A 14180-nucleotide genomic window follows, 5' to 3' on the forward strand; every position below is an offset into this window, starting at 1 on the left:
AAAAAAGTAGTCTATATAGAAATAATTACGCTCAAATTGAAAAATCATGAAAGGACACAATGAGCATTTCTGTCATCCTAATGGAGGTGTAGATTACATTTCACATTCCAAGGCTTCTTGGGATTTCTCTTAATGCCACTCGGTGCAGCCAATGGCACAATGGCACGGTCCGCTTTAGGTAATAATGCCGGGAGACGCTTGTGGACTTCACATCTTTTTTATTTTATTTATTTATTTCAACTTTATTTAACCAGGTAGGCTAGTTGAGAACACCTTTATTTAACCAGGTAGGCTAGTTGAGAACACCTTTATTTAACCAGGTAGGCTAGTTGAGAACACCTTTATTTAACCAGGTAGGCTAGTTGAGAACACCTTTATTTAACCAGGTAGGCCAGTTGAGAACACCTTTATTTAACCAGGTAGGCTAGTTGAGAACACCTTTATTTAACCAGGTAGGCTAGTTGAGAACACCTTTATTTAACCAGGTAGGCTAGTTGAGAACACCTTTATTTAACCAGGTAGGCTAGTTGAGAACACCTTTATTTAACCAGGTAGGCTAGTTGAGAACACCTTTATTTAACCAGGTAGGCTAGTTGAGAACACCTTTATTTAACCAGGTAGGCTAGTTGAGAACACCTTTATTTAACCAGGTAGGCCAGTTGAGAACACCTTTATTTAACCAGGTAGGCTAGTTGAGAACACCTTTATTTAACCAGGTAGGCTAGTTGAGAACACCTTTATTTAACCAGGTAGGCTAGTTGAGAACACCTTTATTTAACCAGGTAGGCTAGTTGAGAACACCTTTATTTAACCAGGTAGGCTAGTTGAGAACACCTTTATTTAACCAGGTAGGCCAGTTGAGAACACCTTTATTTAACCAGGTAGGCTAGTTGAGAACACCTTTATTTAACCAGGTAGGCTAGTTGAGAACACCTTTATTTAACCAGGTAGGCTAGTTGAGAACACCTTTATTTAACCAGGTAGGCTAGTTGAGAACACCTTTATTTAACCAGGTAGGCTAGTTGAGAACACCTTTATTTAACCAGGTAGGCTAGTTGAGAACACCTTTATTTAACCAGGTAGGCTAGTTGAGAACACCTTTATTTAACCAGGTAGGCTAGTTGAGAACACCTTTATTTAATTAACCAGGTAGGCTAGTTGAGAACAAGTTCTCATTTGCAACTGCGACCTGGCCAAGATAAAGCATAGCAGTGTGAACAGACAACACAGAGTTACACATGGAGTAAACAATTAACAAGTCAATAACAAAGTAGAAAAAAAAGAGAGTCTATATACATTGTGTGCAAAAGGCATGAGGAGGTAGGCGAATAATTACAATTTTGCAGATAAACACTGGAGTGAAAAATGATTAGATGGTCATGTACAGGTAGAGATATTGGTGTGCAAAAGAGCAGAAAAGTAATAAATAAAAACAGTATGGGGATGAGGTAGGTAAAAATGGGTGGGCTATTTACCGATAGACTATGTACAGCTCGGTTAGCTGCTCAGATAGCAGATGTTTGAAGTTGGTGAGGGAGATAAAAGTCTCCAACACCGTAATGGGAAAATCCGGCTATAGTGGATCTGATTGAATCAGGGCCCTCAGTATAACATCATCGTTATGGAGGATAACATATGCTGATACATGTTTAAAGAATGGATTCCTCTGAACCACCGTTTAGAGAAAGAGACAGACACAGAGTCTGGCCAAGGAGAAACCATGACTATGACAGACGGAGGACTTTGTACCTAACTGATATAATGACTGTAAAATGTCCAGTTGTATATGTTTCCACACCACCCACGGAGTTACAGATAGACCAAGAGGACTTTTATTGAGAGTTTAGCGCCGCCTTGTGGTGACTTTAATGTAAACGTGGAGTCTTCTGTAGCTCAGTTGGTAGAGAATGGGAGCTTGCAACGCCAGGATATTGGGTTTGATTCCTGCGATCCCCCCATAAGTAAGATGAATGCATGCATGAATGTAAGTCACTTTGGAGAAAAGTGTTTGCTAGATGGGATATAAGTATGTCAACATCAGATCTGTCGATTAATTATCAACTTAGATATAAATTCCATTACTTTACAACAAAGAACACGTGAATGATTATCTTTCTCAAGACAGACAGACTGCAGGAAGGAACACCTGTGTTCTATCATGTATATCCCCAGGGATTTGGGGGGAAAACCAACCCCGTTCTCTGATATCTTGTGTGAGGCAGGCGAAGAGCACAGGGCTATATAAAGATGGCTCGATAATGAACAGGCATTGGAGGAATCCACGGCCCGCTCACCACACACACACACACACATATATACACCCACACACTTCCTCCTATTAAGTCATCCCCGCCTTCTCTCTTCTCCAATTGGATATTGCCACTATGGCCCCTCCCCATAAGAACTTTGTCAAACAACTGTCAAAGCGTTCTAATTTGCATTCTCATGGAATGTAACTGTCATGGAACATTGGTTCCAACATGGTGCCAATTTAAATGAAGGGAAAAAAATGATCTATTGCTAAGCTGTAGTCTGTGTGTCCTCTGGACCCTGGTCAAATGTAAATGCACTGCTTAGGGAAGTGGGTGCCATTTGGGAACCAACTTATATCTATGACAGAGCCAGACCACTCTGTCTCCTCTTTCTCCCTACAGACAAGTGTTTATTAATACATGTAAACCGAATCATAGTCGCCAGGGCAACGCATAGCAGCCCACTGACTGGTGGAGAGGAGGCAGAGTCAATCCTCTCTCTCTCTCTATCTCTTTCTTTCTCCCTGTCTCTTTCTCTCTCTCTCTCTCTCTTTCTCTCTCTCTCTCTCTCTCTCTCATCTCTCTCATCTCTCTCTCTCTCTCTCTCTCTCTCTCTCTCTCTCTTTCATCTCTCCTTCCTTTCTCTCTTATCCTCCCCTCACTCTCTCTTCTCCAGACCCACTGTCTTAGTTTCATCTTGTGGATATACTGTCTAAGGACAGAGGAGAGGAGAAAAGGATTGGAGAGAAAGTATCTGCTGAATGGTAAGTTTATCAAACATATCTAATAACATCAACTTCAAGTCTGTGCGTTTTTTTGAGATCGTGGTCCAACAGCTACTTAAAGTGTGTTTCTGGATCGGTTTTCAGAGTGTTTATCTGTAAAGCAGAGACACAGTTATTTATGTCCTGATAAAGTAGTTGTTTGGTCAGTGCAGGTTTGTACCTCTCTGAATCTGAATAATCTGCTGTAGGGCAGTTTGTGGACAGTCAACTGTAAAGCAGTTTGTGGACAGTCAACTGTAGGGCAGTTTGTGGGCAGTCAACTGTAGGGCAGTTTGTGGGCAGTCAACTGTAGGGCAGTTTGTGGACAGTCAACTGTAAAGCAGTTTGTGGACAGTCAACTGTAGGGCAGTTTGTGGACAGTCAACTGTAAAGCAGTTTGTGGACAGTCAACTGTAGGGCAGTTTGTGGGCAGTCAACTGTAGGGCAGTTTGTGGACAGTCAACTGTAAAGCAGTTTGTGGACAGTCAACTGTAAGGCAGTTTGTGGGCAGTCAACTGTAAGGCAGTTTGTGGGCAGTCAACTGTAAGGCAATTTGTGGGCAGTCAACTGTAAGGCAGTTTGTGGGCAGTCAACTGTAAGGCAGTTTGTGGGCAGTCAACTGTAAGGCAGTTTGTACATGTACATAAGCGGGAGACTCATGACGGAGGCTCTGTAGGAATGTGTCTTCTCCAAGCGTACCCTGCCCAGGCAGGAAGAGAGAGACAGCTGGTCCCCCTGCCATGCCGGTAACTGTCAATCCTAGGACACCGGCGACACTGCAGAGAGACTGGCACTGAAAACAGTGGTTAAATGTACATAAATTGTTCATAAGAGGGGTACAGAGGGGTACAGCTAGGTAGTTTTCCAGAGTCCATTCACAGGTTACAAAAACTGACACAGTATATGACACAGGAAGTACTTGTATACAGCAGTGGTTTTCTTTTGAGTTAACAGCTCATACATTTTTTTTTTTTGGGGGGGGGGGGGGGGGGGGGGGGTTGCCTCTAAAGACAGGTCCTGTCCTACAAGAACAGTTGGTTTTGTTTAATTGGTGGGTTCACAAAAAAACACTAAAACGTCAACAACGAGTCCAACAATAAGTAATAAGTGAGTCTTACAGAATAAGCTAATGCTAGCTCCGGCTAACTTAACAGGCCAAGTCATTACAGCTAAACACCGAGCTTAGTCTTCCTGACGCAGTGTGAATAGTTTGTCCATCGACTGGTACATGACATGTTAGGACGATGTACTCTGTAATGTACTCTATGTCATAACAGTTGCTAAAGCGTTAGAGCCAGAGGCTACGAGCCAGGCTAGAGGGTGTCACAGTGTTTCTGTGAATGCCTGTGTATTAGGATATAGGTCAATGTGTGTCCCCATAAGAATAAGAGTAAACGCACAGTGTGCGTGTGTGTGTGTGTGTGTGTCTGTGTGTGTGTGTGTGATCCCAGCTGTCCGTTGGTGCTAGGCTAGGGCAGCTGTCCCGTGGTGACTGACGTTCTTTAGGCTTATTGCTGTAATGCACCCCACCTCACCGTAACCCCTACCCCGCCTGACCCCTTCCTCTGTTTCCAGTTGACTAAAACATCCTGATCGAAGACAACACCACCCCAGTCTGTTGAATGTGTTTCAACCTATAGACTCTGTGGTTGGCATGCCTGTCCGCCAAAACAAACTGTTTCCTATATGGTCGCAGCTGGCTTTTTCTACAATATCACATTATTAGGTTTACAATATTACTCACAACTTCTGTTCGCTCTTCATCTTCTTCCTCTTCATCACAGGGCATGGAAGACCAAGAGACTGAGCTGCCGATGGACCCGGAAATCTGCTTCGATCCGCTGTTCATCGACGAGGAAGATAAGAATGGGGACGATGGTGTTGAAGAGGAGACAGGCGCTTCATTCCAGCCTCTACTGGGAGATACCAGAACAGACACAGTCCTGACGGGCTCAGCTCACAGTCAGTCCTCCCTATCGGATACCTGCAGAGAGACACACCTGGATGAGACACAAGCCCAGTTCAAGGACATGGACACCATGTTTAGAAGTCGTGTCGGAGAAACGACAGACTCGTTTGGGTCTCACCTGTCGACGACGGCCCAAATTAACACACACCTTAGTGGGTTAGGACAGATCCAGCCACACCTTAGTGGGTTAGGACAGAACCAGCCACACCTTAGTGGGTTAGGACAGAACCAGCCACACCTTAGTGGGTTAGGACAGAACCAGCCACACCTTAGTGGGTTAGGACAGATTCAACCACACCTTAGTGGGTTAGGACAGATTCAACCACACCTTAGTGGGGTAGGACAGAACCAACCACACCTTAGTGGGTTAGGACAGAACCAACCATACCTTAGTGGGTTAGGACAGAACCAGCCACACCTTAGTGGGTTAGGACAGATCCAGCCACACCTTAGTGGGTTAGGACAGAACCAGCCACACCTTAGTGGGTTAGGACAGAACCAGCCACACCTTAGTGGGGTAGGACAGATCCAGCCACACCTTAGTGGGTTAGGACAGAACCAGCCACACCTTAGTGGGTTAGGACAGATCCAGCCACACCTTAGTGGGGTAGGACAGAACCAACCACACCTTAGTGGGTTAGGACAGATTCAGCCACACCTTAGTGGGGTAGGACAGATTCAACCACACCTGAGGGAGATGGATGACCTATTGAAGAGTTGTGAAGACATGACAGGTGTCTCCATCGCCTCCTGCCTGTCCACCATGTACACAGACACACACCTGTCTGGAGCAGCTCAGAACCAGAATCAGTCAGACATACAGAAGATGGTTGCTATGATGGGGAGCTGTGGTGGTAATGAGTGTCACACAGGTGGATCCATCCTGACCTACACAGACACACACGTGGAGGAGTCTAGGAACCAGTGCCAAAGCCACCTGAAGGAGGTGGAATCCATTTTGGATCAGAGTGGAGCCACAGGAGCCGCTGTCCAGCCTCAGTTGCCTCCTCTTACCGCCGCAGGCACTCAGCTGAGTGGCACTATGGCTGAGTATCAGACCGAGCTAATGGCGATGCTGGCCATGTTAGAGAACTGTATGGAGGAGGCAGGGATTACCTTTGACCCTTTAGAGTGGACTTACCCTAGTTTACCCAAAGGATACGGCCAACCCAACCCCAACATGAAAAAGGTAGCACAAGACAGACACATGGAGAGAGGAGTCGCAACACAAGGACACAAGGAGTCTGTGGGATGTGTGGCTATGAAGCCATATTTGGGAAGTACCTTTGGCCAATTTGAGCCCCCAAGCTACCAAGCTATCTCCACAGAAAGACACTCGGATGAGTTAGGAGACTGTGGAGATACACACACAAGAGGGTCCATGTCCACGGTGGTATGTGACGAGGACACAGAAGGACATGTCTCCGGTGTTTCTGTGGGGGACACAGAGGCTCACATTATCTGGGGTCAACAACTAGAGACAGGGCTGGGAGGGGTGGAGATGAGGGGATCCGTGCAGGAGTTGGAGGTGCTGGGTACTGCGCTAGAGGGGTGCATCGAGGAGGTGGAGAAACTGGAGAAGAGACGGAATGAACTGATGGGAGAGCTGCAGGCACTGAGAGAGGAGAAGACGGGGACAGAGGAAGGGAGTGAAGGAGGGCAGGCGGCACAGTTAAGCCAGGTGCTGAATATTGAGGCAGACGGGAGGAGGGAGGCGCGGATGAGGGAGTGGCAGTCTTTGAGGGCTGAGAGGAGTGAGGAGCAGAGGAGGCTGTCCAGTGTGCGTCTGGAGAGGCAGGGTCTTCAGGAGGAGATTAGGAGGCTGAAGAGGAGGCTGTTCTCTGTCGCCAGGGAGTGTGCTCACAACCAGGTCACCCTGGCAACCCAGCAGCGTGAGGTTGCCCTGCTAAACAAAGAACAGGTAGGGGCTGGAGTGTTCTTCTGACCATTCCAGAACTTTCTGAGTATCCACTACACTTCTGGGTGTTCAGGATATACATGAGTATCCATTACACTTCTGGGTGTTCAGGATATACATGAGTATCCACTACACTTCTGTGTGTTCAGGATATACATGAGTATCCACTACACTTCTGTGTGTTCAGGATATACATGAGTATCCAATACACTTCTGGGTGTTCAGGATATACATGAGTATCCACTACACTTCTGTGTGTTCAGGATATACATGAGTATCCACTACACTTCTGGGTGTTCAGGATATACATGAGTATCCACTACACTTCTGTGTGTTCAGGATATACATGAGTATCCAATACACTTCTGGGTGTTCAGGATATACATGAGTATCCAATACACTTCTGAGTGTTCAGGATATACATGAGTATCCATTACACTTCTGGGTGTTCAGGATATACATGAGTATCCACTACACTTCTGTGTGTTCAGGATATACATGAGTATCCACTACACTTCTGTGTGTTCAGGATATACATGAGTATCCAATACACTTCTGGGTGTTCAGGATATACATGAGTATCCACTACACTTCTGTGTGTTCAGGATATACATGAGTATCCACTACACTTCTGGGTGTTCAGGATATACATGAGTATCCACTACACTTCTGTGTGTTCAGGATATACATGAGTATCCAATACACTTCTGGGTGTTCAGGATATACATGAGTATCCACTACACTTCTGGGTGTTCAGGATATACATGAGTATCCACTACACTTCTGTGTGTTCAGGATATACATGAGTATCCAATACACTTCTGTGTGTTCAGGATATACATGAGTATCCACTACACTTCTGGGTGTTTCAGCACCTTTTTAATTATTATTATTTTTATTTAACCAGGAAGGCCAGTTGAGAACAAGTTCTCATTTACAACTGCGACCTGGCCAAGATAAAGCAAAGCATTACGACAAAAACAACACAGAGTTACACACGGGATTAACAAACATTCAGTCAATAACACAATAGAAAAATCTGTATACAGTGTGTTCAAGTAGTAAGGAGTAGGAAGTAAGGAGGTAAGGCAATAAGTAGGCCAATAGTGGCGAAGTAATTACAATGTATCAGATTAACACTGGAGTGATACACGTGCAGACGAGGATGTGCAAGTAGAAATGCTGGTGTGCAAGAGAGCAGAAAAACAAAAACACATATGGGGATGAGGTAGTTGGTAGGATGGATGGGCTGTTTACAGATGGGCTGTGTACAGCTGCAGCGATCGGGTGTCCATATACCTTCTGAGCATCCATGAATCTTCTGGTGTTCCAGCACCTTCTGAGCATCCATGAATCTTCTGGGTGTTCCAGCACCTTCTGAGTATCCATGAATCTTCTGGTGTTCCAGCACCTTCTGAGTATCCATGAATCTTCTGGGTGTTCCAGCACCTTCTGAGTATCCATGAATCTTCTGGGTGTTCCAGCACCTTCTGAGTATCCATGAATCTTCTTGGTGTTCCAGCACCTTCTGAGTATCCATGAATCTTCTGGGTGTTCCAGCTCCCTCTGAGTATCCATGAATCTTCTGGGTGTTCCAGCACCTTCTCAGTATCCATGAATCTTCTGGGTGTTCCAGCACCTTCTGAGTATCCATGAATCTTCTGGGTGTTCCAGCACCTTCTGAGTATCCATGAATCTTCTGGGTGTTCCAGCACCTTCTGAGTATCCATGAATCTTCTGGGTGTTCCAGCACCTTCTGAGTATCCATGAATCTTCTGGGTGTTCCAGCACCTTCTGAGTATCCATGAATCTTCTTGGTGTTCCAGCACCTTCTGAGTATCCATGAATCTTCTGGGTGTTCCAGCACCTTCTGAGTATCCATGAATCTTCTGGGTGTTCCAGCACCTTCTGAGTATCCATGAATCTTCTGGTGTTCCAGCACCTTCTGAGTATCCATGAATCTTCTGGTGTTCCAGCACCTTCTGAGTATCCATGAATCTTCTGGGTGTTCCAGCACCTTCTGAGTATCCATGAATCTTCTGGGTGTTCCAGCACCTTCTGAGTATCCATGAATCTTCTGGTGTTCCAGCACCTTCTGAGTATCCATGAATCTTCTGGTGTTCCAGCACCTTCTGAGTATCCATGAATCTTCTGGGTGTTCCAGCACCTTCTGAGTATCCATGAATCTTCTGGTGTTCCAGCACCTTCTGAGTATCCATGAATCTTCTGGTGTTCCAGCACCTTCTGAGTATCCATGAATCTTCTGGGTGTTCCAGCACCTTCTGAGTATCCATGAATCTTCTGGGTGTTCCAGCACCTTCTGAGTATCCATGAATCTTCTGGTGTTCCAGCACCTTCTGAGTATCCATGAATCTTCTGGTGTTCCAGCACCTTCTGAGTATCCATGAATCTTCTGGTGTTCCAGCACCTTCTGAGTATCCATGAATCTTCTGGGTGTTCCAGCACCTTCTCAGTATCCATGAATCTTCTGGGTGTTCCAGCACCTTCTCAGTATCCATGAATCTTCTGGGTGTGCCTTCTGTGCTAGACAACCTTCTGAATGTTCCTAAACCGTCAGTATTCCAAAACCTTATGTGCATTCTAGAACCTTCTTGAGTGTTTTGTATATCCCGAACCCCTAGAATATTGTATGAGTGTTCTAGAGTATTTCAAATGTTAAATGTTCTAGAACACTGAGTGTTCCAGAACCCTCTGCTGCGTCGATCAGAGCTCAAAAGGCAATGCAGGTTATTCTCTCTCTCTCTCTCTCTCTCTCTCTCTCTCGCTCGCTCGCTCTCTCGCTCTCTCTCTCTTGCTCTCTCTCTCTCGCTCTCTCTCTCGCTCTCTCTCTCTCTCTCTCGCTCGCTCTCTCGCTCTCCGTCTCGCTCTCTCTCTCGCTCTCCGTCTCGCTCTCCGTCTCTTCCCCAGCTGGAACTTGACGCACTGATCATCAAGCTGACGGAGGAGGTGTCTCAGCTTCGCTCCACCCACCAGTCCCAGCTCTCCACTCTGCAGTCCCAGCTCCAGACCCACAGCCAGACACCCAACCCCATAGAGGAGATGACCCAGAGCAAGAGGAACTCCTGTGGGGAGTTACAGCAGTACCTGCAGGGGGGGCTCAAGGCCCTGGAGGAAAGGTATTCTCTCTCAACATTGCCAGGCGTTATCATAACTCAAAGGTGGTCTCTAGTCAAGCATGGCACTAGGATTGACACAGCAATTATGAGGTACGCACTTATCATGATTGGTACTATGATCATTAATTATATATCATGATACCAAATTCCAATAGCCCCAGTATTGTTATTTTACTGCTGCTCTTTAATTATTTGTTATTCTTATCTCTTTTTTTTTGGGGGGGGTGGTATTTTCTTAAAACTGCATGGTTGGTTAAGGGCTTGTAACTAAGCATTTCACTGTAAGGTCTACTACACCTGTTGTATTCAGCATTTCACTGTAAGGTCTACTACACCTGTTGTATTCAGCATTTCACTGTAAGGTCTACTGCACCTGTTGTATTCAGCATTTCACTGTAAGGTCTACTACACCTGTTGTATTCAGCATTTCACTGTAAGGTATACTACACCTGTTGTATTCAGCATTTCACTGTAAGGTCTACTACACCTGTTGTATTCGGCGCATGTGACAAATACAATTTGATTTGATCCCGTACATAGATTTGCAGATGTTTTGTCAGGTGCACTGAAATTCATTATCCTCTCTCCTCCTCCCCAGGTATGAGCCAATGCTGCTGGCCCTGTTGAAGCGGAGGGAGGGGACGTCAGAGGCCCTGGTGAAGGCCAGGCAGCAGGCCCAGGAGCTGAGGGCCCGCCGGGGGCCCCTGAGGGAGGAGGGACAGAGGCTGGGGCTGCAGAGAGCCTGCCTGGAGGAGAGACTCAAACTGACGGAGACACACAGGAGAGAGGACGTGGAGCAGTATAGGGTATGGAGGGATGAAGGGAGGGATGGAATGAGACACACAGGAGAGAGGACGTGGAGCAGTATAAGGTATGGAGGGATGAAGGGAGGGATGGAATGAGACACACAGGAGAGAGGACGTGGAGCAGTATAAGGTATGGAGGGATGAAGGGAGGGATGGAATGAGACACACAGGAGAGAGGACGTGGAGCAGTATAAGGTATGGAGGGATGAAGGGAGGGATGGAATGAGACACACAGGAGAGAGGACGTGGAGCAGTATAAGGTATGGAGGGATGAAGGGAGGGATGGAACGAGGGAGAGGTCCAGTAGATAAGGTTGGAATTACAAGGCTGTCCAAGACACGCTCATAACAAATCAAGGCACCTCCAACACACACAGAGACAGAGATTAGAACACCAGTCTTTCAATACATTATAAACACTAATGTCAGGTTTATGAAACCTTGTCTCCCTCCCCACAGGAGACAGTGGACCGGCTGGAGGAGACCAGCAGAGAGCAGAAGATGGAGCTACAAATTCAGAAGAGGAAAACCAAGGAGATGGAGGAACTGAGAGACAGTCTTACGAAAGAAGTCTACCTGTACAGGTGAGACAATTGACCATTTCAAGCTCCTAATTCAACCTTTCCGGAATTTACCACACAGCCAACAAATAATATCAGCATTAGCTATTAAAATCAGTTCATTAAAATGATACATCACTAGTTTATAACATGGTTAACATGTTGTCTGTAATCTGGGGATTTTTTTTGTTCTCCTTACAGAGGCATCGTCGAGGACCATAACAAGAATGATCTCACCAGTGTGAGGGAGGAAACATGACCACTGGGACTAATAGAAGTCAAATATAATATGACTGTACATATCATTAAGAACACCTTCCTATTATTGCTTTGCAGTTCTTGACACAAACCAGTGCGCTTGGCACCTACTACCACACTCTGTTCAAAGGCAGTTACACATGTTGCCTTGTCCATTCACCCTCTGAATGACACACATATACAATCCATGTCTCAACTGTCTCAAGGCTTAAAACTCCTTCTCTAACCCCGTCTCCTCCCCTTCATCTACATGTCTCCTCCCCTTCATCAACATGTCTCCTCCCCTTTCATCTACACTGATTGAAGTGGATTTAATAAGTGACATCAATAAGGGATCATATCTTTCACCTGGATTCACCTGGTCAGTCTATGTCATGGAAAGAGCAGGTGTTCTTAATGTTTTGTATACTCAGTGTAAGTCAGTTTTAGGTAACGAGACGAACTGCCCTTTGTCTGTACACAGTCACTTCTATTATAACCTGCTTTACAAATATACTTTTCAGATGCATGTGTGAGTATTATCTGGAACGATAAGAGAGAGACATTGAAAATGTTTTTTTTTTTTTTTAAACAAGGGAAAAAGAAAGATGGCTGGTTCGTACACTGGCAGCAAAAACCTGAGTAACCAATCAGGTTTGGAAAGCGGTCTCTTTTAAACATCAAAATCTCAACAACATCATTATCATTCTATATTTAGACATTGTTAAACATCTGTAGAGCAGAAGGTTCTGGAACAGTCTGAAGATGGATGTGATTTTTGTATTCTTTATAGAGAGCATTGCGGTCATGAATACATTTTAAAAAAGGGTGTTGTGTTCTTTTAAACTGTAAACTATCTTGAGTGTTGGTGAGGAGTTTACTGCCATTAGTCAGAACACAGGGCCTGCCTTCCCAAATCGCACTCTATCCTCTACGTACTGCACTACTTTTGACCCTGGCCCGGTGTCAGGGAATAGGGTGCACTATACAGGGAACAGGGTGCCATTTGGGAAGGCCCAAGCAGCGAGAAGGAAGGTGTGCATATAAGGGCAAACACGGTGGAATGTTTTTTAAACAATGACAGAAGCTAATGGAGTGAGTTTTGAGCCCAGGGAATATAGGGACCAATGTTCCAAATGGCACCCTATTCCCTGTGTCGTGCACTACTTTCGACCAGGACTTATAGGGAACAGGTGTACCATTTGGGACACATGTAAATAGGGAAGATATCACCTTACACACTTATTAATAAAACTATGGCCAGCATCAGACAGTTGGTTTTTTAAAAGCAAACATGTCAAGAGGTTTAAAAATAGTCCCTTTCTGTATTTAATAAGATTACGTTAGTCATTTGTATGTCTCTCCCGGTCTGTGATTATTAACCGAGGGACTAAAACATGTCCAAACGACGCTCATTCAAATGATGACATCAGAAATAGCAACGGTATTACTATTAACTTGGTCTGGGATCGGCCTTAATGGCCTAAATGGGACATTGGGGGTCCTGAAACACTAATGGGACATTGGGGGTCCTGAAACACTAATGGGACATTGGGGGTCCTGAAACACTAATGGGACATTGGGGGTCCTGATACACTAATGGGACATTGGGGGTCCTGAAACACTAATGGGACAATGGGGGTCCTGAAACACTAATGGGACATTGGGGGTCCTGAAACACTAATGGGACATTGGGGGTCTTGGTACACTAATGGGACATTGGGGGTCCTGATACACTAATGGGACATTGGGGGTCCTGAAACACTAATGGGACATTGGGGGTCCTGAAACACTAATGAGACATTGGGGGTCCTGAAACACTAATGGGACATTGGGGGTCTTGGTACACTAATGGGACATTGGGGGTCCTGATACACTAATGGGACATTGGGGGTCCTGATACACTAATGGGACATTGGGGGTCCTGAAACACTAATGGAACATTGGGGGTCCTGATACACTAATGGGACATTGGGGGTCCTGAAACACTAATGGGACATTGGGGGTCCTGATACACTAATGGGACATTGGGGGTCTTGGTACACTAATGGGACATTGGGGGTCCTGAAACACTAATGGGACATTGGGGGTCCTGATACACTAATGGGACATTGGGGGTCCTGAAACACTAATGGGACATTGGGGGTTCTGAAACACTAATGGGACATTGGGGGTCCTGATACACTAATGGAACATTGGGGGTCTTTATACACTAATGGGACATTGGGGGTCCTGAAACACTAATGGGACATTGGGGGTCTTGATACACTAATGGGACATTGGGGGTCCTGAAACACTAATGGGACATTGGGGGTCCTGATACACTAATGGGACATTGGGGGTCTTGATACACTAATGGGACATTGGGGGTCCTGAAACTCTAATGGGACATTGGGGGTCTTGGTACACTAATGGAACATTGGGGGTCTTGGTACACTAATGGGACATTGGGGGTCTTGATACACTAATGGGACATTGGGGGTCTTGATACACTAATGGAACATTGGGGGTCGTGGTACACTAATGGGACATTGGGGG

At 45.6% G+C, this 14180-nt stretch overlaps 1 protein-coding gene across 1 annotated transcript; it reads left to right on the top strand.

The window, feature by feature from the left end:
- The first annotated feature begins 2703 nt into the window (after positions 1–2703).
- LOC139372782 (uncharacterized) lies at positions 2704–12169 on the top strand. The gene is made up of 6 exons (XM_071112586.1): positions 2704–3016; positions 4801–6906; positions 9832–10040; positions 10639–10846; positions 11305–11429; positions 11607–12169. The coding sequence occupies exons 1-6, from the start codon at positions 3014–3016 to the stop codon at positions 11662–11664; spliced, it is 2709 nt and encodes a 902-aa protein (XP_070968687.1). The 5' UTR covers positions 2704–3013; the 3' UTR covers positions 11665–12169.
- Positions 12170–14180: the final 2011 nt, after the last annotated feature.

Source organism: Oncorhynchus clarkii, chromosome 18 (genome assembly GCF_045791955.1).
Source record: "Oncorhynchus clarkii lewisi isolate Uvic-CL-2024 chromosome 18, UVic_Ocla_1.0, whole genome shotgun sequence".
NCBI lineage: Eukaryota > Metazoa > Chordata > Actinopteri > Salmoniformes > Salmonidae > Oncorhynchus > Oncorhynchus clarkii.

What these genes read in the sequence shown, in the direction of transcription:
- LOC139372782 (XM_071112586.1), top strand. An exon ending in CCCTGCTAAACAAAGAACAG is followed by an intron (nt 6,907 to 9,831) that starts GTAGGGGCTGGA and finishes TCTCTTCCCCAG; the next exon opens with CTGGAACTTGACGCACTGAT. An exon ending in AGGACGTGGAGCAGTATAGG is followed by an intron (nt 10,847 to 11,304) that starts GTATGGAGGGAT and finishes CCCTCCCCACAG; the next exon opens with GAGACAGTGGACCGGCTGGA.